General features: G+C 35.6%; 1 protein-coding gene across 1 annotated transcript in view; it reads left to right on the plus strand.

Annotated features, from left to right (window-relative positions):
• VPS39 (VPS39 subunit of HOPS complex) overlaps positions 1 to 21,112 on the plus strand; it is a 28,783-nt gene extending 7,671 nt beyond the window's left edge. The window contains exons 7-24 of the mRNA XM_015825071.1: positions 13 to 196; positions 2,063 to 2,183; positions 2,325 to 2,445; positions 3,786 to 3,915; positions 4,278 to 4,420; positions 5,023 to 5,166; positions 7,041 to 7,182; positions 7,574 to 7,660; positions 11,068 to 11,141; positions 12,225 to 12,323; positions 12,566 to 12,683; positions 12,968 to 13,096; positions 13,842 to 13,944; positions 15,763 to 15,808; positions 16,840 to 16,989; positions 17,484 to 17,618; positions 17,764 to 17,855; positions 19,129 to 21,112. Of these exons, the coding sequence (XP_015680557.1) occupies positions 13 to 196; positions 2,063 to 2,183; positions 2,325 to 2,445; positions 3,786 to 3,915; positions 4,278 to 4,420; positions 5,023 to 5,166; positions 7,041 to 7,182; positions 7,574 to 7,660; positions 11,068 to 11,141; positions 12,225 to 12,323; positions 12,566 to 12,683; positions 12,968 to 13,096; positions 13,842 to 13,944; positions 15,763 to 15,808; positions 16,840 to 16,989; positions 17,484 to 17,618; positions 17,764 to 17,855; positions 19,129 to 19,204 (2,094 nt within the window). The 3' untranslated portion in view covers positions 19,205 to 21,112. The remainder of the gene's footprint in view (positions 1 to 12; positions 197 to 2,062; positions 2,184 to 2,324; positions 2,446 to 3,785; positions 3,916 to 4,277; positions 4,421 to 5,022; positions 5,167 to 7,040; positions 7,183 to 7,573; positions 7,661 to 11,067; positions 11,142 to 12,224; positions 12,324 to 12,565; positions 12,684 to 12,967; positions 13,097 to 13,841; positions 13,945 to 15,762; positions 15,809 to 16,839; positions 16,990 to 17,483; positions 17,619 to 17,763; positions 17,856 to 19,128) is intronic.
• Positions 21,113 to 22,265: the final 1,153 nt, after the last annotated feature.

The raw sequence follows: 22,265 nt of genomic DNA on the forward strand, positions 1-22,265 counted from the left end.
ATTAATTCACAGGTAGATGGGAAGGGATCAATTAAGGAACTATTCCCTACAGGAAAGCAGCTTGAGCCATTAGTAGTCCCATTAGCAGATGGCAAAGTTGTTGTAGGCCAAGATGATCTAACTGTTGTGTTGAATGAAGAAGGAGTCTGTACACAGAAATGTGCCTTCAACTGGACAGATATCCCAATAGCCATGGGTAAGAATAAGTAAAATTAAAAATTCTTAGCTCTAAAGAGAAAATGTGTTACACACAGAAAAAATAATACACCTTGATTTTTAAATGAATAATGACATTTGACTACATGAGATGATAGTTATCTTTCTGTTGTATTGATAAAATGCCAGTTTATAGATAGATAGTGTTTATCTATAATTCAAGTTTGTGAATCCAAAGCAGCTTTGTTTTCCCTACTGTTTGAATAATAATTTTCTTTGCTCAAATTTTAATTTATTACTATATAAAAACCAACAATTTGTAGATAGTAATAAATTTTGGCATGTATTCCCATTCTTTAAACAACAGTCATCATATTACAATTTTGTGAATATCTACCCAAAGTGAAATATTAAAGGAACCCATGGATAAGGGATCCATCAGCACTGGTATCAGCTTTTTTTTTGTATATTTGAGGAATCTGGTAAATACAGAAAATAAACACGTTGAATTATTTTTTTCTTAAATTCATAGAAATTATATTTAATATTTTAAATACACTTTATAATTCTACTAAACTAAAATGCATTCTGGTAATGGTAATTCAGGAGGTTTATTTGAAGCCAATGCATCCAGGCCAAATAAGTGTAGGAGATGTTTAATTGAGTATACTGTCATCCCATATTTTACACATCTTAAATGCATTGTGTAATAAATCAGTTGGTTTTGTGATAAGCCGATTTGAAGTATTAATGACATTAATGATTCATGCCTTTCAAGAAAAAGAAAGGTTTACCAGCTCTTTTAAAATCTGTATTTTCCCAGAGTAAATGTTAGTTTTGTGAGTAATAAAGGTGGAATTTTATCAACATCTTCTAAAGTTTCCTTGTGGACTTTAATGCTGCATAGAATTGTGTTTAAAAGTAGAGCCAAGCTACTTCAGCAAGGTTGCATAATACATTTTTAGTTAGGATCATAATGGACTGTTGAGTATGAGTTCTGTGGAACTACTTAATGGTTGACAAATGACATTCCACTTACAATAACCCTTATGTAAAGAATGCTAAATCAATACCACATATTAATCCAATTGAGAAAAAATTGAGAAAAGTCCATGCTTTGGCAAAATTTTCTTTCAAGAATTTCTAATGTAACATGTGCAAAGGTTTCTCTATATCAGGGGTCTTCAAACTTGGCCTTTTTATGACTTGTGGACGTCAACTCCCAGAATTCCTCAGCTAGGCACGCTGGCTGAGGAATTCTGGGAGTTGAAATCCATAAGTCATAAAAGGGCCAAGTTTGAAGACCCCTGCTCTATATCCTATTAATCTGCTGATTACGGGATTTCTGAATGTATAGCCAAAGATAACCAGTTAGTAAGCTAACAATATCAGATGTTTAACAACCTATAATAAATCAGACTGTGCAGCCTGAATAATTAAAGAATTTTTCATTTGTTGTGTGGTTTGATGGTTAATAAATTAGGTAAGGTTTGGAGAGACTCGGATTTTAGTTTAGCCTCGGCCATGGATACTCATGGGGTGACTATGGACCTGTCACTCCTTTTGTCCCATCCTATTCCACAGGGTTGTTGTGGGGAAAAAGAGGAGGGATGAGGGGAATGGCTAATCCCTTAAGTTCTTGGAGGAAAGACAGTGTATAATTCTATTAAATAAATATTGTAGTCAGTATACCAGAAACCCAGTGACATTAGCAGTCTCTTTTGAGTCCAAGAACTACAGTGGTTTGAGATGAGGTTATGTTGTTTTCATAAAGAATAGTAGTGTTAGAAAAAGAAATGATTACAAAGCCAAGGGGCATAAAGGAAGTAATAAAACATTTGCTATTCTTGCATAGAAAGTTGTTTAGGTCTGTAGGCTGTTGCCGACTATTTCGTTTCCATAATAGAACATCAGACTCCATACGTGATTGCAGTATTGCCAAGATATGTAGAGATTCGTACATTTGAGCCCCGTCTCCTGGTTCAGAGTATTGAACTGCAGCGGCCACGCTTCATTACTTCTGGAGGGTAGGAAAGTTTTAATTAATCCACTTCGCTCCTGTTTGCATATAAAATATTGTTGAACTATTTTAGAGTTGTTGAGCAAAGGGGTGAGCCCTTTACTTTTATTAAGGTACATTGCTGACTGTATCTTTTTCCTTATTTTAGTCCTAATATTGTATATGTGGCCAGCAATCATTTTGTTTGGCGCCTCATTCCAGTTTCCATTGCAACCCAGATCCAGCAACTCCTCCAAGATAAGCAGTTTGAATTGGCTTTGCAATTGGCGGTAAGTGAAAGATTAAATATATTTTCAGCCTATAGTTGGGGTCCTGTGTCATACTAAACCATAGTGAGGTATCAGTTATATTTGGTTTAGTATGATGTGTGAACCTAGCTAACTGTGTTTTAAATAACTAACTGGGACCCACAAAGCCATAAATTAGTATGTTGACAGAAGTTGAGTGACTCTGTGACAAATAATTACATTTATAAGCTGCTATCTAGTAAAAGTGTCTTTCAAGATTAAATTATTTGATAATTAGGCATATGATGAGTAAATGCAGACTATAATGCTTATCCTCTAAACCTGTAAAATTGGTTTAATTTTTATGAAGATGTTGTTTTTTAAAGTCATTGTATCAACAGGTTGATTATAACAAGCTTTGGTTGTAACATAGTGGAGATGAACAAATCAGGGATTACTTCATTAAATAAGAAAGTGTTACATTTTGGGAACAAGTCACAATACAAAGCTTGCTTTGAAGTCTATAACCGTAGTCTTTAAATTTGGAACAAAATTAAAATAAAATAATTTGGTGGAAATTTAATTAGTTTGTCTTCTTATGCAAAGTAAGCAACTCGTGTGGGATAAAAAATGTTTATTAATCTGATTGTACTTACCTATGAAAGAGGGCTACAAAAACACTCAAATGATAGTTAATACCGGTATCTCTTGTTTGCGAGAATCAATCATGAGCTCTTCCTTATGCCAAAACTACACAACCTTTTGGAAATAACAGCATCACTTGCCTTACATCAATTTAAATCATGTTAATATTATTGCTCCTCATGTATTTCATATTTTTCTCCTCCTGTCACATTAGTTTATAGCTTAGCAGTAATGTTGGGAAGGGTTTGGAGAGTTGTGTTCAAGGCTTTGGAATGTACAGTAGTTATATGCAATTCGGGGACTGGAGATTGCATACTAAGAACAGTAACTAAGTTATGTCACTGTTTCATCCATTTGCTGCAGTTTTATTTTTGAATGCACTGGTTTTCTGTACTTCTTATTTAAGTCTACTATATATTACTCAGATATTTATTATGGTCTCTGTTCATGGACTACAAATGTGACAATAAAGTTTAAAATACTCAAGAAATGTACTTGTGTTCTTATTCTTGAATAGCATAACTGAGATAGAAATATATTTCCTGGCTTGCATGAACAATTTTCCCCACAAGTATATTCAATTATATTTTTTCATTATCAAGGATCAATTTCCTTAAGAGCCAGTATGCTATTTCTAAAGGTTTGCCTTTTTAATTCTTTATTTATTGTTTTTCTTTTTACTTCAGAGTTTATGGTGAATAAAGTATTTTTTTTCTGCTTTTATTTAAACTTGTTAGGATATGAAAGACGATTCTGACAATGAAAAACAACAACAGATCCATCATATTAAGAATCTTTATGCCTTCAACCTGTTCTGCCAAAAGCGCTTTGATGAATCAATGCAAGTCTTTGCTAAACTTGGGACAGGTAGATTTTCATGTTTTAACTACTATGTTTATATTGCCTACAATTTTGATATGCATTCTCTCAACCCCCTCACTCAAGTTATTAATTAAAATGTTGAAGAACACAAAGCTCATGATTAAGCTTATTGAAATTCACTTGATATTTCTTTCCAGTTTAATGGACACTATGATTTTCAAACCAGCTATGTATCTATTCATGTTGTTGAATCCATAATATTTTACTACTGATATATATCTTAGTCAATTTATGGTAAAAGAAAGTTAAAGAGATAAGTACTGTGAATTTAAATTTAAATTTGTTATATTTTGCATTTATGTTGAAAATATTTTGACCTACCACACATGTGAGATTTTTTTTTCCAGATCCTACTCATGTGATAGGTCTCTATCCTGAACTGTTGCCCAGTGATTACAAAAAACAGCTCCAGTATCCAAATGCAGTGCCAGGTCTCTCTGCAGCAGAGCTGGAGAAAGCACACCTAGCACTTATAGACTACCTAACTCACGTAAGCATTTAACTTTTTATTGTGCTTTCCAAATGGCTCCTTATGTTGGACACCACCTCCGGATTTGTTTAACAAGTATAGAATGTCATGTTCTTGTTTTATTTAACATTTAAAATGGACTTAAGGGAGGGCAAGTTATGATCTGCTGGTTAAGTTAGAGCTTTGATATGAGATGTCATCATGCTAAGAAAATGAAATTGCAGCTTCTCTGAATGAGCAACTTTCACTGTCTTGCTCTATATCAGACATGTCAAACTCGCGACATTACGTGACATCACGCAACGTATCGGCACTGTTTTGCCATTGCCGGCAATGGGGTGGGCGCGGCTTCTGCATGATGTGTCCAGCTTGCAGACCGGCAGTTTGACACCCCTGCTCTATATAGTGCAGAAGTGAGTCCCTGTCTCAGGAAGCTTGCAGTCAAGATTTTGGCCATATGTAGAGAGAAGAGAGTCAAGTGTAATGAAACAGTGGAAAAAGAAGACAGAGATCTGAGTAATTAGAATTAAGGAGTACAGAAAAACTAGAAGAATGAGGCTTCATTGGTTTTTATCTGGAGTAATGTGGGCAGGGTGTAGCCTTACTTTATTTCCTCTTTACAGAAAAGAAGTCAATTAGTGAAGAAGCTATATGATTCTGACCATCAGTCCACTACATCTCCCCTCATGGAGGGAACCCCTACCATAAAATCCAAAAAGAAATTGATACAGATAATTGATACTACCCTGTTGAAATGTTTCCTCCATGTGAGTACTCTTCATCTTTTGAATTGGAAATTCAGAGCAGAAGTGAAGTGTAAGTTTATAGTGAAATACCAATTGGGTTTTAGAAAGATCTAAAGATACATACAGGCAAATATGGAGGAAGGAGACTGCTTTAGAAATGTCTTTCTTTTTTAGTTAATTCCAAACAAATATTTTGTCTTTAGGAGAAATTCTAAAACAAAACATGGTCAAATATTGTTTGCATTAAAGGGCTGATGGGATTCCAGGTCTAATACTGAACTAAAAAAATATTCTTCTTCTCCCTGATGGAATTGATACTAAAAATCATTTTAAAGTACAATCTGGAGGAGAGTGAAGAATCTCATGAAATCTTTATGGACAGTTCCCTTAAAATAATTAAAATCAGAAAATACATTTAATTGTGGCTAAAACATTGTTCAGATCATTAATACATATATCTAACTTCGCTTTTAAAATTAGTAATTTTATTAAAAATTAAAATGACAATGATAAAATTAATACAAACTAAAAACAAAAATAAAAAGATGCAAATAAAAACTATAGAAAAAATATAAAAAGAAAGGAAAAAATAAGAATACAGTAAAGAAAAAGAAAAATATGTAAAGAAATGACTTCCCCTTCATCACAATTATAACCCATTTTAGTAATTTATCACCGTCTCTTAAAATACAATGAATCTTTTTTCTCATATCCCATCTCTTATTTATAAACAACTTCTTAATAATCTTGTCATTTTATACCTGATCACAAAAGTCCATTGAGGATTACCAGAGTTAACAACATAAATACTTTAACCTTGATCAAATAAACCAACTTCATATCACTCCTTTGTAGTTTTAATAGTTTTGATCTTTAGTTTCTTCAAATTATGCCCTAAAAAATTCTTTCCATTTTTTTCTTTGTCCATTTTCATAAAATTCTTCAAAGCATAAACAAGCCTCTTGTAAATCTAATATAGAAAGACTATCCATGCTTGTCTCTTGGTTTGTTATTTGTATATCATTTTAATTATTAAGAAATCAGCCAGGTTCTTTTATATGTCCAATATAGCATCTTTTCCATAACAGTTTTGTAGCTTGTCATTTTAAAATTCATTTTCACATCAGTCTTGACCTTGTCTGGTAAAACTTGTTCCTCTTCCATAATGTCTTTTAAACACAGTCTGTCTGTAGAGGACACTCTTTAAATTAAATTAAATTCTGAGTCTGTTATTCAAAAATATTATTCAATATGTCAAATACTATTTTATATATTTGTATTCTGTATAGTAAGTCAAATTTAGGTGTTCTCCACCTTTAAATATAATGTTTATTACCTTTAGTTCGCTCTAGTTTTCAACCTTTAAAGTCCCATCTTACAATTTTTTAAATAATTCAAAACAAAAGTATTTTCCCACAGGAAAGTTTCTTATAATATTGCAGTCTCTTCAAAGGGAACACCTGTACGGAGCACTTGTGGATGATCTCATGTCTTATCAGGAGAGTAATTACAAAGAGCCAATCTATTTCTTTTAACAGAGGAGTCTTCAGTTTGATCTTTTTTCCCTGGAAGTCCTCATTAGCTTTAGTTGTGAAGTCAAGAGGATTTGCTACCTTCATTCCTAGTGAAAATAACTATTATAAGCCTTGCAACTTTTAAGTTGCATAAGTTAATAGGCAAAAGGACATTGTAGGTTTGTGATAGTACCTTAATGTTATTGAAACTGCATATAGTAGAATGTTTATAAGGGAGAAGGGTAAATTGCCATTCAATTTCTATTAATAGCCTAATCTCATTAATTGCAAAATAGTTTAATGATCTCATTTCCTTGATTCACTTTTCATTTTGATTATGCGTATTTGTTTCTGATTCCGTTAAATTGCTTCTTATTACAGACAAATGTAGCCTTAGTGGCACCATTATTGAGACTGGAGAATAATCATTGCCATATTGAGGAAAGTGAGCACGTGCTCAAGAAAGCTCACAAATACAGTGAATTAATCATACTGTATGAGAAGAAAGGTCTCCATGAAAAGGGTAAGTACTGAGAGAGGGAAGAAGGGGTTTCCATGTCACTTGAAGCTATTCGTTTTTGGTAGTATAATGTACGATGGGCAATTTTTTCAAATGAGTGAGCTAGCAAGTGAGATCAGTATTTTTTGATATTCATGCTGGGCTACATAGTTTATAGTACAGCATTCTCAGATTTATCACCAGAGTGAAAATGACATCTGGCATGCGTCTTTATGTTCAGATGTTGTAGATGGCCCTCAAAGCAGCCATGTTGAACCTTGAAAAGGATTCCACACAATAATGCTTTGAACAGCAAGTTGGGAAGGATACGTCACAGAATAGTCCTCCAAGTAGTTTTGCACAATCCTACTGTTTAACTTAAAAGATAATGAAATAGAGTTCTATTTTGCCGAAGCCTTGCAGGTGCTAGTGGATCAGTCCAAAAAAGCTAATTCTCCTTTGAAGGGCCATGAAAGAACTGTTGAGTATTTACAACATTTAGGTGAGTAAAGTCGATTTAATTTCTTTGTAGTTGGTGTTGTGGTATATTGTATTATATATCCAGAAAGATGGTTAATAGTTATCACAAAAACAAGCAAAAATGTAACGATTGGATTTATTCCCATCATAACAATGTTTACATTTACTTTATAAAATAAGAAATTAGATTGAGAAGTTAATGTTTACATGAACATGAGTTTCAATGTGGAAAAAAGCAAAGTTTACAAGCAAAGTTACAAATACAGATTAGGTGAGACCTGGCTTAAAAACAGTAACTGTGAGAGGGGCCTTGGAGTCCTAGTGGACGATCACTTAACCATGAGACAGCAATGTGCAGCAGCAGCCAAAAAAGCTAATACAATCCTGGGTTGTATAAACAGAGGCATTGAATCAAGATCACGCGAAGTATTAGTACCGCTTTATAAAACCCTAGTAAGACGACACCTGGAATAATGCAGCCAATTTTGGTCACCATATCACAAAAAAGATGTTGAGAGTTTGGAAAAAATCCAGAGAAGAGCAATTAAGATGATTAAAGGCCTGGAGACTAAAACATATGAACGGTGCAGGACTTGGGTTTGGCTAGTCTAAAGAAAAGAAGAAATAGGGGAGGCATGATAGCAGTATTCCAGTACTTGAGGGGCTGCCACAAAGAAGAGGGGGTCACGTTATTCACCAAAGCATCAGAGACCAGGACGAGAAACAATGGTTGGAAACTGAACAAAGAGAGAAGCAACCTAGAATTAAGGAGAAACTTCCTGATGGTGAGGACAATTAACCAGTGGAACAGTTTGCCTTCAGAAATCGTGGGTGCTCCATTACTGGAGATTTTTAAGAGGAGGCTAGATCACTTGTCTGAAATGGTATAGGTTCTTCTGCTTGAGCGGGGGGCTGGACTAGAAGACCTCCAATGTCCCTTCCAGCTCTATTCTATTCAAAGAATAGCATTTCCCCCCCCTCAAAAATGTAAGTGAACTTTTTCCTAAAAAATGTCCACGAAAGCTCCAACCACCAACCATCAAGCTCAGAGAGCTCCAAGGACGCCACAAAAGTATGTCTGGCAGGAGTTTTTATAGCATCTCCAGAAACTGTGGTGCTAATCATGGTATGTGTAGCAGTAAGAAAGCTGTGACCTAAAAATCAGGAGTGGAGGGGAGAATATAAAGCTCCCTTGGACCTGGCAGAGTTTGTATGCTCTGGGTCCTTTCAGTGAAGCAACGCCATCTTTCCAGGCCCTAGAAGCGCACCTTCTCTGTCATGCAAATATACTGGCAAAAAAAGGCCTTGAGCTTCAAAGAGACCCTGCCTTGATGAACTTGCTAATATAGGAGGGCTGGATAGTTCCTTTCTCAATTCTGAAGATTCCATACTCTAACACAGGGGGTAGTCAACCTTGGCTCTTTTATGACTCGTGGACTTCAACTCCCAGAATTCCTGAGCCAGCATGCTCTAACAGCTAAATTGTGATGCTAAAGTTAATGAAAGGAAGTATCTGTGAATCTTGCTTCCTTGATCGTCCTCTGCAGTTAAGAAGCTTGTTGGTGTGTGTATATGTTCTCTCTCTCTCTCTCTCTCTCTCTCTCTCTCTCTCTCTCTCTCTCTCTCTCTCTCTCTCTCTCTCTCTCCCCTCCCCTCTCCCTCNTATCACAAAAACAAGCAAAAATGTAACGATTGGATTTATTCCCATCATAACAATGTTTACATTTACTTTATAAAATAAGAAATTAGATTGAGAAGTTAATGTTTACATGAACATGAGTTTCAATGTGGAAAAAAGCAAAGTTTACAAGCAAAGTTACAAATACAGATTAGGTGAGACCTGGCTTAAAAACAGTAACTGTTGAGAGGGGCCTTGGAGTCCTAGTGGACAATCACTTAACCATGAGCCAGCAATGTGCAGCAGCAGCCAAAAAAGCTAATACAATCCTGGGTTGTATAAACAGAGGCATTGAATCAAGATCACGCGAAGTATTAGTACCGCTTTATAAAACCCTAGTAAGACGACACCTGGAATACTGCAGCCAATTTTGGTCACCATATCACAAAAAAGATGTTGAGAGTTTGGAAAAAATCCAGAGCAGAGCAATTAAGATGATTAAAGGCCTGGAGACTAAAACATACGAACGGCTGCAGGACTTGGGTTTGGCTAGTCTAAAGAAAAGAAGAAATAGGGGAGGCATGATAGCAGTATTCCAGTACTTGAGGGGCTGCCACAAAGAAGAGGGAGTCACATTATTCACCAAAGCATCAGAGAGCAGGACGAGAAACAATGGTTGGAAACTGAACAAAGAGAGAAGCAACCTAGAATTAAGGAGAAACTTCCTGATGGTGAGGACAATTAACCAGTGGAACAGTTTGTCTTCAGAAATCGTGGGTGCTCCATTACTGGAGATTTTTAAAAGGGGGCTAGACAGTCACTTGTCTGAGATGGTATAGGTTCTTCTGCTTGAGCGGGGGGCTGGACTAGAAGACCTCCAATGTCCCTTCCAGCTCTATTCTATTCAAAGAATAGCATTTCCCCCCCCTCAAAAATGTAAGTGAACTTTTTCCTAAAAAATGTCCACCAAGCTCCAACCACCAACCATCAAGCTCAGAGAGCTCCAAGGACGCCACAAAAGTATGTCTGGCAGGAGTTTTTATAGCATCTCCAGAAACTGTGGTGCTAATCATGGTATGTGTAGCAGTAAGAAAGCTGTGACCTAAAAATCAGGAGTGGAGGGGAGAATATAAAACTCCCTTGGATCTGGCAGAGTTTGTATGCTCTGGGTCCTTTCAGTTAAGCAACGCCATCTTTCCAGGCCCTAGAAGCGCACCTTCTCTGTCATGCAAATATACTGGCAAAAAAAGGCCTTGAGCTTCAAAGAGACCCTGCCTTGATGAACTTGCTAATATAGGAGGGCTGGATAGTTCCTTTCTCAATTCTGAAGATTCCATACTCTAACACAGGGGTAGTCAACCTTGGCTCTTTTATGACTCGTGGATTTCAACTCCCAGAATTCCTGAGCCAGCATGGCTGGCTCAGGAATTCTGGGAGTTGAAGTCCACGAGTCATAAAAGAGCCAAGGTTGACTACCCCTGCGAGTCTAACAGCTAAATTGTGATGCTAAAGTTAATGAAAGGAAGTATCTGTGAATCTTGCTTCCTTGATCGTCCTCTGCAGTTAAGAAGCTTGTTGGTGTGTGTATATGTTCTCTCTCTCTCTCTCTCTCTCTCTCTCTCTCTCTCTCTCTCTCTCTCTCTCTCTCTCTCTCTCTCTCCTCTCTCTCTCTCTCCTCCCCCCCCTCTCTCTGTGTGTGTGTTTTAAAAAAAAGATGCGTTAAAAAAGATGTGTCTAGTCACTTGCACCATATTCTATCATTGTGATATCTTTGTAGTTCTTTAATTTGACTTCTTTGTTTTATACTGTAGGAACAGAGAACTTGAATTTAATATTTTCCTATTCGGTTTGGGTACTTAGGGATTTCCCAGAAGATGGATTAAAAGTAAGTATACTTGGAGACGTTTAAAAACAGAGAGGAGGAAGGGTTCTCTTCACTGACCATTGTGATAGTAAAGCAAATAGTCTTAGGCAGGTTGCAGCCAGTTTGACTAATATTCCTAAAGCTACTAAATAGGTTAAGGATTACTTGTAATTATTATGACTATATACTCCACATGGGGATTACTATGAATAACAATTTATCCTTGAAGATAAATTATAAATGATATTGTAAACTGTCTAATAAGAATGAAGCATCTGTTCAGTAGGCAGTACAATTTAAACTCTGTAGCATCTAATTGTCTGAGCTCATTCAGAATATTTGCAGAGTTAATCTCAGGTTTTAACAGAATGACTTACTTTTCTATGTATACTAATTTTAGATTACATTATTGACAATAAAAAGAAACTAAAGAACTATATAAAAAGTCTCAAGACTTTTTCAAGTAGAAAGGTCACTTGTAACTTGGGGACAAGATGGATTTTGCTTAAAACAAATGCTTTGTGATCCAATATGCTAATTTCCCATTCTTTTATATTAAAATTATTTATTAAAGCAATTTGGGCAGAGATTTTAACAGAGCTAAAAATGTGATGGTGGCTATACTGTTACCTCCAGGCTCTATATTAAGGCCCTAAGATCATAAATAATAGTCAACTCCATAATAGCAAATCAGGTTTTAATAAGAAACACAAAGCGAATGATGGATTGATTGGAAAAATATTGATTAGTCTTTGTGAAGGTTAAAGAAAACGTAATTGTAGATATTTGATCAGAGGGTATTGTATATTTCTTTTATTTGTTACTACTTCTGGTTCTAGAAGCTCAAGGTGGCTTAAATAACATTCCCTCCTTCCTGTTTTTGCCTAGCTTAACAGTCCCGTGGGGGCAGGTTGAGTTGAAAGATAGTGACTGCCCCAGAGTCACCCAGTGAACTTTCAGGGTTAGGGTAAGCTAACGTAGCATCCCAAGTCTTATCCCAGTATGGTAGCTCTTATAATATAATGGTCTTATTATTTGAACTTTAATAAAATCAGAATAAGTATGCAAATATCAGCTTTGACAATTCAACCATTTGTTTGGCAGATATTTACAGAAGATCTTCCTGAGGTAGAATCCCTCCCGCGAAAAAGGATTCTGAATTTCTTGTTAGAGAATTTTAAAAACCTCGCTATTCCTTATTTGGTAAGAACTAAAGTAATAATCTGCTTTTTAAAATCTCATACTTTATTTCTCATACTATCTAAATTATTTACAAAAGAAGTAATTTTAGTCATCTTTTTTTAAATTGAAAAATAGTTTGTAATAGTTAAATAAGGAGATACATAGTCATTTTGAATTCTGATACTTAAATTTTGAAATATTACAAAATTCTAGAGATACATAGCATTAATTTTTATATTTGGGATATGTACATATATTTCCAGGAGCATGTAATTGATATCTGGACAGAGTCTGGTGCAGAGTTTCACAATTGTCTGATTCAGCTCTACTGTGAGAAAGTGCAAGCCCTAATGAAGGAATATCTCACTTCTTTCCCTCCAGGTATTTTCACCCATTATTTATATTATTATGCATATCCAGAAGCAAGAGTAGAGTTGCAGGGATTGTTGCAGAGGGGAGCCCCAAGAATTATTCTGCAGTTTACGGGAAGCATTGTGTGGGTTGCTCACTTAAATAAGAGAACATTTTTGGGAGATCTACAGAAACATTAACTTTATATTGATTATTTTCAGTCAAGGAAGAAAAATGTTTATGTGCATTTTAGTAGAATATTACAGAGAGCCAAACATGAAGAACAACAGTAAGACATCATTCTTTTCTGACAGATGAAACGCCAGTGCCAGCTGGAGAGGAAGATGGGGAGCTTGGAGAGTATCGGAAAAAACTTCTTTGCTTTCTCGAGAGTTCCAGTTATTACAATGCCGAGCAACTCATCAGTGACTTCCCCTTTGATGGTAAGTAGTAATCGCCCATGCTGTGCAATATTTACAGTATTTCAGGGAATTTTTTTTTAGCATTGAACTAAGAGGATTCCCACGTATGTCTTTATCAACCTGTTATTTAAGAGCTGTTCTATAAAAACCGTAGGCTTTGGTCTGCATTGACAACAGAAAAGTCCCTGCAGTCTTTGATTAAAAATCATATATGAAAAATGGCTCTATGGGGGATCACATTGGTGTGCAATAGAATAAACCAATGAATTTGTGTTTTGGAAATAACTTCTAAAATAGTTAAAAACATAGAATTATCTGTCTGTCTAGCTAGCTAGCTAGTTAGCTATCATTTATATTATATTTTTTAATCCTTGTTAGCCACCCAGAGTTAGATTTGTCAGGTGGGCAACCATATAAATTGATTTCAGGCACTAAAATAATGTAACTAGACATGTCTGTAAAAATAATCAATACTTTTCTGATCTATGATTGTAATAAAATATTTTGATTTAGTCAGTAGTCATTCCTGAACTTATATAAGCCTAGAAAAAGACAGGGTGGTTTTTAAAGATTTGAAGAGTGGTGTTTTGCAGAGCACCTCTTGAATGATTTGCACAGTCCCATAATTTAAATGGCAATGCATATTTAATTCCAACCACCCCTACTGGTTCTTTCCTTCTTTCTTCTTTACCACTATACATATTCTTATAGACTGCTTTATAAACTTTATTGCCACTGAGTGTTACTTTTCTCCTCCTGCCCTTAGGTCTCCTAGAAGAACGCGCACTGCTCTTGGGACGGATGGGAAATCACGAGCAAGCTCTATTTATATATGTTCACATCCTGAAGGACACCAAGATAGCTGAAACGTACGAGCGCACTTTGTAATCTTTGAAACCGATAACCATCAACCTCCTGGCAATTATTAGTCCATCTTATTTTCAACTACATAGCCTCTCTACTTTATTGTTGATGCAAAACTAAATTTAAAGTTTATGTAACCACAATGTATAATAATAGTTTCAGTGTCACTGTAATGAACAAGAATGTTTTGGTAATTTGGCAGTTCATTCCAACATAGTCTAGATCAGGGCGTTTCAACCTTTTCACCGATTGTACCACTTTTAGGATATGGCAGTATTCGAGTACCACCAGTCGCCTAGCAAGGTGTCAAAAACTTGATGACCCAAAAAAAAGAGGAAAAAAGTGATAAAGTACAGGTAGTCCTCGACTTACAACAGTTTGCTTAGTGACTGTTTGAAGTTACAACGGCACTGAAAAAAGTGACTTATGACCATTTTTCACACTTATGACTATTGCAGCATCCCCAGGGTCACGTGATTTACATTTGGATGCTTGGCAACTGATTCATATTTATGATGGTCATAGTGTCCCAGGGTTATGTGATCCCCTTTCGCTCTCCTTGGCCAGGTTGCTCACGGTGGGTGCAGGAGGGCAAAGTGTGGGCCAGAGGGAGGCCCATTCCCTCTCCACGAGAGGAGACCCGGCTTTGTAACCAAAGCATCCTTAGTGATAGGATGGGAGGCCACCAGAATAGGCCAGGAGGAGGGGGCAAGGGGATGGCGAAAGGGCAGAAGGGCTGCTGTTGGCCAAGTGCTAAGGGAGAACTTTCCTCAGACCCTCCCTCCCTCTCATTCCAATTTCCTTCCTTCCTTTCTTCCTCCCTCCCTCCCTCCCTCCCTCTTTCTCATTCCCATCTCCTTCCTTCTCTTCTCCCTTTTTCCTCACTGCTTCTCTCACAAAAAGTCTCTTCTCTCTTTCTCATGCACATATATCTCTCCAAATCCTTCCCATTCTCATGCACACACACCTCCCCAAAAGCCTTTCCTCTCTTTCTCACTGCTTCTCTGACAAAAGCCCTTTCTCTTCTGACTCTTTCTCCTGAGTCTTTTTCTCTCTCCTCCCTCTCCTGCCAAAATTGTCTCCTTTTATATCTTTTCCTGTCTCTGCCCCTTCCTCCTTTTCTCTTCCTGGTGAGCCGGAGGTACGGATCCTGGGGGCCTTTGTCTCGCCCCAGCAGCCCTGCAGCTCCTGAGGACTCTGTCACGGCAAGTCCTGCGCTGCGCCGCTTTGGCTTGTTCCCTCCCCTGCTAGACTTGGCTAGGCTGGGCAAGGTCGTGTACCACCTGCCAGGTGCCAATGTGCCACCGGTTGAAAAGCCTTGGTCTAGAAAGATTACAATTTGCATACAGTTTCAAAGAAGTGTAGCTAGCTTGTATGGTTTTGCTATCAATTTTTGTTGACACAGATTTGAAAGGGATTCCATGCAAGAAAGAATTATAGGTAGATTCAAGTTAAAATCTGAAATCATTGTTCAATATTTCTGAAGACTTTAAAGAGAGTCAGTTGTGAGACATGTCCATAACCTTTAAGAGATTTTGAACTTGTTTCTTTTGAAATCATGTTGGAACTTATAAGTCTTTGGTAAAATACATTCAGCAGAACTTACCAAATCTCTAATTTTATAAATTTAAGTATTCTCCAATAACTTTTGTTTCTTCCAGAATAATCAGACATGTCCAGTGTTTTTGCCAAATGAGAAATCTGTTTGAATATCTTTAGCATTTGCTATCAACTGATTTATTAAAATTCAAAATATATAGTTCATAATATGCTGGGCTTCTGTTCAGGTTTTGCTCTGACTTTCTTGTTGATGTTGTTTTCAGTTATTGTCACAAACACTATGACCGAAGCAAAGATGGCAGTACAGATGTGAGTAACTTGTTTTTCAACATCTTAAAGTTAATGCCCTGTGCTTAGCAAACACACACTGACATTTACTACATAATTAGATGCAGATAATAGAAATGTTCTATTAAAAATAATAAAAATCCCCAGCGTGGGGATGGGGAGGAAGTAAGAGCAGTGCAAAATGAGAATGAATCTTTAAACCATTGTCCTTCCTACAGTACTAATTATAATAGCGCCATCTACTTTCCCACTTGTTATTGGGGAAGGAAGTAAAGTATTTGATCTATTGACATGTGATTTTGTTGGAATAAATTTGCAGATTGAGACTGAACTCACATTTGAAAGGCCATTATGCAACAATTAGGTAAAAGTAGCGAAATAGTGGAATGCTTAATTTAATTTGGCAAATCAGAGAATATAATTTTTCATTGGATTAAAAAGTTGCTTAAATGCTATAAAGAACATAATAATGGATTGTTATTATTTGGTTAGCTGCTTTTTTATATTGGTATTTAAGGTCCAATCTAGAAGCCAGCGTAGTTTATAAGATCAGTGTTACATATCCCAGGCTATCTCTGTAAGTTCCTAGCAACTATGTTCTGCTTTAACATTCTTCATAAACAGTTCCATGTAGAATGTTAGGCCATAGTTATTTTCCTCCTCAGTTCTGTTCTGGCAGAACTATCTCAGTCTACTGAATGAAACCACTGGTTTCACACACTTTAAGCTAGGAGTGCTTATGGCTATATGGAACCAGTTAGCATCCATTTTACAGCCGACAGAGTGGTGGCTGAAATTGTGAAACTTTTTTTTTCATTCTGGCAGTTTGGGATAGATATATTTCTTTTCAGTGTTCATATACCAGCAGCTCATGAGGATGGTTTATCTTCTGTTACCTAAAATCATATTTTCACCCTATACTGTAGCTCCAGTTTTTATGCAAGTGTATAGAATAGGTTTCCCTCTGTTGGAGAAAGACATACAGCAAGTTATTTTGGAGTTTTTTAAAAAAACAACAACAACAACACGGTGGTTTGTTCTTTGTGAAACAGGTATACTTGTCTCTGCTCCGAATGTATCTTTCACCACCGAGCGTTCATTGCTTGGGACCAATCAAAATGGAACTCTTAGAGCCACAAGCCAATCTTCAAGCTGCATTGCAGGTTTTGGAACTTCATCACAGCAAATTGGACACTACTAAGGTAAGGTTTTCTTAATTTTGCTTTTTTAGATGGAAAGCATTTTAGATTGTAGTGCTGCATAAAAAGAATGCTGTTCTAGTTGAAATGCTTACTCTCCATCTACAAGCACTCTCAAGGAGTGAAGGAGATTATGAAACATTCATTCTATTATCTCCAATCTATGGGCATATATAAGTTGTGACTGGAGATTTCTCCTATATTCATGAGCATGCTTAGTATTAGTGTAAAATAAAATGGCAAGTATATAGTTTAAAAATTGGAACCATATTTTATTTGTTTGTTTGTTTGTTTGCAGTCTTTAGTGCGCTCCGAGCTTGGTTGTTTGCTTGCAGATGTTTCATTACTCAACTAAATAACATAATCAATGTGATGATGTTGTTACCTAGTTATATATTCTCTTTTATTTATATGCATATTTCTATCTTATATTTGATTTTGGAAGAACTTCAACTGATGTAATTTCTTCTTCCATTATCTTTTTATTGTATTTCTAGGCAATAAATCTCCTTCCAGCCAATACTCAAATTAGTGAGATCCGAATATTCTTGGAAAAAGTCCTTGAAGAAAATGCCCAAAAGAAACGATTCAATCAGATACTTAAAAAGCTTCTCCATGCTGAATTCCTGCGAGTATGTGTCAGATTTTTTTTTTAGTGATAACTTGTTTCAGAGATCCCATATTCCCATACTAGTTAAAGGACCATATCTGTTTCTTTTTTGTCAAATGCTTTTGAAGGAATTATTCTTTTCTAAAATTATTCTTATTTTGCCAAAGGTGCAGGAAGAACGGATTTTACATCAGCAGGTGAAATGCATAATCACAGAAGAAAAAGTTTGTGGTGTGTGTAAAAAGAAGATTGGAAATAGGTATGTGAAATTACTATTAGGAAACTAGAAAAAATTGGTTTCCTTATATGTAGTTTCATAACTGATCTTGTAAAATGGCAGTCTTTCTCACTTGGATGCGATACAGGATATAAGCCTTTTAAATTTAGTCACATATGAAAAATGTCATTTAAGTGAATGACTTAATAGCCTTAGATTTTATATCCTTTTAAAATGATGTTAATCCTTTAATGTTGAAATATATTTTATTTAAATAATTCTTTTCAAGATCTTATGCTTGCAAATCTCTATTTCTTATTTTATATCAGAAACATGCTTCAAATATGTTCAGATTTACAACCAAGTCATAAACAGGTGCTTATTCCAAGATGTTTTTTGTAGATCACGCTGTTAAAATGTTGTTGTATGAATCAGTTCCTTAATAAGCAGTACAGCTAGTTTACATTCTCTGTTTATTCCCACATCCTGTTCTCATGTTCTGTGGTAAAAGCTAAAGGCTCCTTCAGATCAATCTCAGCTTCTGGTAACTTCTGGACATGTTCAGATAGAAATTTTGAGGCAATACTATAGAGCTGGTTTGCTGTTGCTTTCTGGGATGTTTTTTCAACTGGTGGTCTTTCCTCAAAATATTAACAAAGCACAACTTCGATTGGTTTTGGAGACCAGGCAGGATCAGTCACATGCTACAACCTGTTTAGGCCATTATTATATAACTTAACATTTTTACTTTCAAAAAGGGTGCTAGTTTCACCACCATATTCTTTATTATTGAGCCGTTTATACATGGTAGGGTTTGCCTTCCTTCTGTGCCTTATAGACTGCAATTTTCATCTTGTGTTCAGTTTTTTAAATTGATTGTCCAGTTAGAAATCACTCTTATATCTTTCCATATTACCTTGTAGAGTCCTTCACAACATTATAGCTTCTCACTTTGTGCATAATTTTATGAAATTGGCTGTATTTGTCTGGGATACAAACTTTCTTCCAAATAGCTTTATAATGAAAAAAGTAAAGCTGTTATTTGCAACAAAAGAAGGAAAGCACTATTGTACATAGTGCTTTTCATAAACACAAAGGGACAAACAAAGACACTGGAGCAAGGCATTTAAAATTTCAACAAAAGAGATACTATTGCAGATATGCCCTTGGAAAAAAATTGATTTATGTAAGAGGTATCCATCATACATATGTAAAAATACAAGTCAAATTAGTGCTGTTTTATAAGGAGCATCAGAAATAATTAGTATAAAATACTGTATTTAAACTGATACACTGTTTTCTTTTCTGCTTATAGTGCCTTTGCCCGGTTCCCAAATGCAGTTGTTGTGCATTATTTCTGCTCCAAAGATGTTGGCTCAATGGATACCTGAAAGCATTGCCACGCATTACATGAACTCAGTGGTTATGATGTTCATATGGAAAGAGAAAGAACGTTTGATAAGCAGTTTGATTTCTCTAAAGAATTTTCAGAGGCATGTTGCTTGCAAACAGCTTGAGCCCTCCATTGCTTTACTGGATGATTTCTAATTTGCCCAGCGTGGACTGAACAACAACAAAAAAAACCCCCACCAGGTTTAAACTATAGTTAGATACACTTAGTGGCAGATTAACCTCATAGTTCTTCAGCTTGAGGAAGAATGCAAACTAAAAATTTAATGGGTTGCTGTTACAGTCCAGATTTATCAGAATTCCTATTCAAGGAAAAGTAATGCTGAACATTAATGATAGAAGCAACTAGCTTTTTGGGTACAAGTCATCATTCAAATCCAAGGTGAGAAAAAATCTTATAATTTATCAGTGTTATATTAAAATCTACTTTCATCAGCCATGTGGAGGCAGGTACTACCAAAAAGGCTGTACTTAGATTTTCTTTCCTTCTAATATTGGAAATAAGTAGGCACTGATAAGCAAACTTTGTATCTGAAGAGATGATCAGCAGTAATAGTTCCAAAGGAACTAATTTCATACAATATGATCAGAATTGGTATTTTTTAGTTTAGTTTTTTGAAAATACAAATGGGCTTACTATTTGCACTGTGTTTTGTCACTAACATTATGAGCATAATGAAAATGGCAACAGTTTTTGAAGGAAAACTAGCACTTGCACTTTTACAGAAAAGAGAAAATAAGTGATCTTTTGAGATTTTAAAGAGGGCATGTTTTCATATTGCTGGAACATCTGATCTCTGTTTAAAAACAACATTGTACTGAAATGTTTAAGCCTTTTGTGCACTTCCCCCTTCAGGTAGAGCAGATGCTTATTTAATGTCAGTATTTTGAGTTTCTTATACTTGTTCGGATTGGTGCTCTTTAGTTGCTTGATGTACGTAAATCACTTTTTATATTGGAAGAAACTGCTTACTGTTAACATACTGGAATTTAAATCTTTGTTGTGAAGGGGATAAAGATGTGAGTATTCACATAAAAATAAACCCAGAAGCATTAGTTCATTAGCTAAATGAGGAATTACTTCAACTTAGTTTGGTGTTGTTATTTTACTTTATTGTATTTTGTAAATTTGACAATGCAATTGAGGCACATGATCCATTTACTGATCTGGCCTAAAATGTAAAGATGGCCCAAAAAAGGGTGGTTAAGATTTTCTTTTTATAATGTTTGTCATGCTTGTAATGCTTGTTGTGGTTAGAAATGAATGAGGATAAATTTAGTACATAATACACTGCAAAAACAGCTTGGTATTTTGTAATATTTATTTTCCTGATAACCTTTATTAGATTTCCAATGGAGTTTATTCCGGAGAGCATATCTCTTTCCGATTATGTGCAGTTAATTGCATATTGCTGCTGGTTTTAGGATTCATTCATTTGTAAATTTAAGTACCATTTTCAACTGGTGTGTGTATGGAACAAAGTAATTCTCTTCTTTACATGGAAGAAATACAGTGCTATTGGATTTTGCACATTTATGCTCCAAAATCTTTATAAAGTAGGGCAGATAACTCTCTTTGGAGATTAAATGAAATATATAACAGACAAAGGACAATTATTGCAAAACAAATTATGAGTCTTGCTGACCATTCTGACACACTTTAAATTGTGTTTGCTGCCAAGAAAATAGTGAGCCACTGTGGCTTCTGGTAAGTATTTTGCTTTTCCTTCACATCAAAGTTTTTATGTGCCTTGGTTCGGCTTCCTGTATCTTTTGGGGGAGATGTTGTTTGTGTTTTTATTGCCTGCTGGTAACCTTGTATAAGAATATGGGACTCACCAATTGTACAGTGGGCTTCTTTAAAGCAATAAAGTATATAACATTTTGAGAAATTGGCACTGCTATCTGTTTTTCCCTGAATTTCCTCTTTGAAATCAGTGGTGTGTATAAGTACTGTCCAAGAGTTTAGTGTGAAATAAATATCGTACTGACAATGAAATTCTAAAAGGAGTCATCGGTTCAGGACTACATCCTCTCCTAGTGACTTCGTTCCATTCAAACAACTTGGTTGTCAAGTAAATGGTTGCTAACTGAATGTGTGTTTGTGTGTGTGTGTGTGTGTGTGTGAGAGAGAGAGAGAGAGAGAGAGAGAGACTGTGAACATCATTGTGCTTTATTCTGTTAAAGTTCTCCTATATGCTGCCCTATTCCTGACATGTTTCTCTCATTCTCTTTTTTTGCCCCTTTGCAAGGGGCAAAAAAAGTTAAACAAACTGTCTCTTCCTGAGCTGCTTTTCTTTAAGTGCAGCACTTAGCTAAAAAGTTCTTTCTGCAAGTTAACAAGCTCAGCTCTGCTTCCTTAATTAGTTATTAGAACCCTGAAATTTACGGGCCTTGCTGTAACTAGTTTCACATTGAAGGTTTTTATTGTCAGGCACATGAAATTTGATCCAATTGCATTGTTTGGAAAACGTGTTTTTTTATTGTCATATTTGCAAATGATTGATCACCAAGGTACTTTAATTGCTAAATGAGAATCTTTGTCACAGTTTTTCAATCTTAAATTGCTTTATGGGTTTCTGAAGTTCAGTTTACGTTTATTTGCCTTCATTTATAAAGTTCAGTTTAACTTGTAGATAAAGTTTTGTTCAAGTTGATCTCAACTCCTGATGGTGTCATTGAAATGTCTGGCCTTTTTTCTCTCTCTGCAGGAATACAGAAGTGGTTTGCTGCTGTCACCTTTTGGGATGGTTTTCTCCTTCTCAGTCTAATTTATAGCCCTATAGCCTATAGCAAACTGAATATTGCTATACAGATAGGCACACATAAAAGCTCTCCTTTCCAATCATTAACTAGACTTGATTCTGAACCCAGATGAGGATAGCTACAGTATTTCTTTTGTATCATCTATATTTTACAGCATGGCTTTTATTATCTTTTTAAAAAGATGTTGATCTTTGAAAACAAATCCTTAAAGAAACATTCCCTTTACATTTTTAAACTAGTTTTATCATAACATAAAAGAGAAGGAGAAAATAACAT

Source organism: Protobothrops mucrosquamatus, unplaced genomic scaffold (genome assembly GCF_001527695.2).
Source record: "Protobothrops mucrosquamatus isolate PMUCROS unplaced genomic scaffold, P.Mucros_1.0 scaffold2474, whole genome shotgun sequence".
Classification (NCBI taxonomy): domain Eukaryota; kingdom Metazoa; phylum Chordata; class Lepidosauria; order Squamata; family Viperidae; genus Protobothrops; species Protobothrops mucrosquamatus.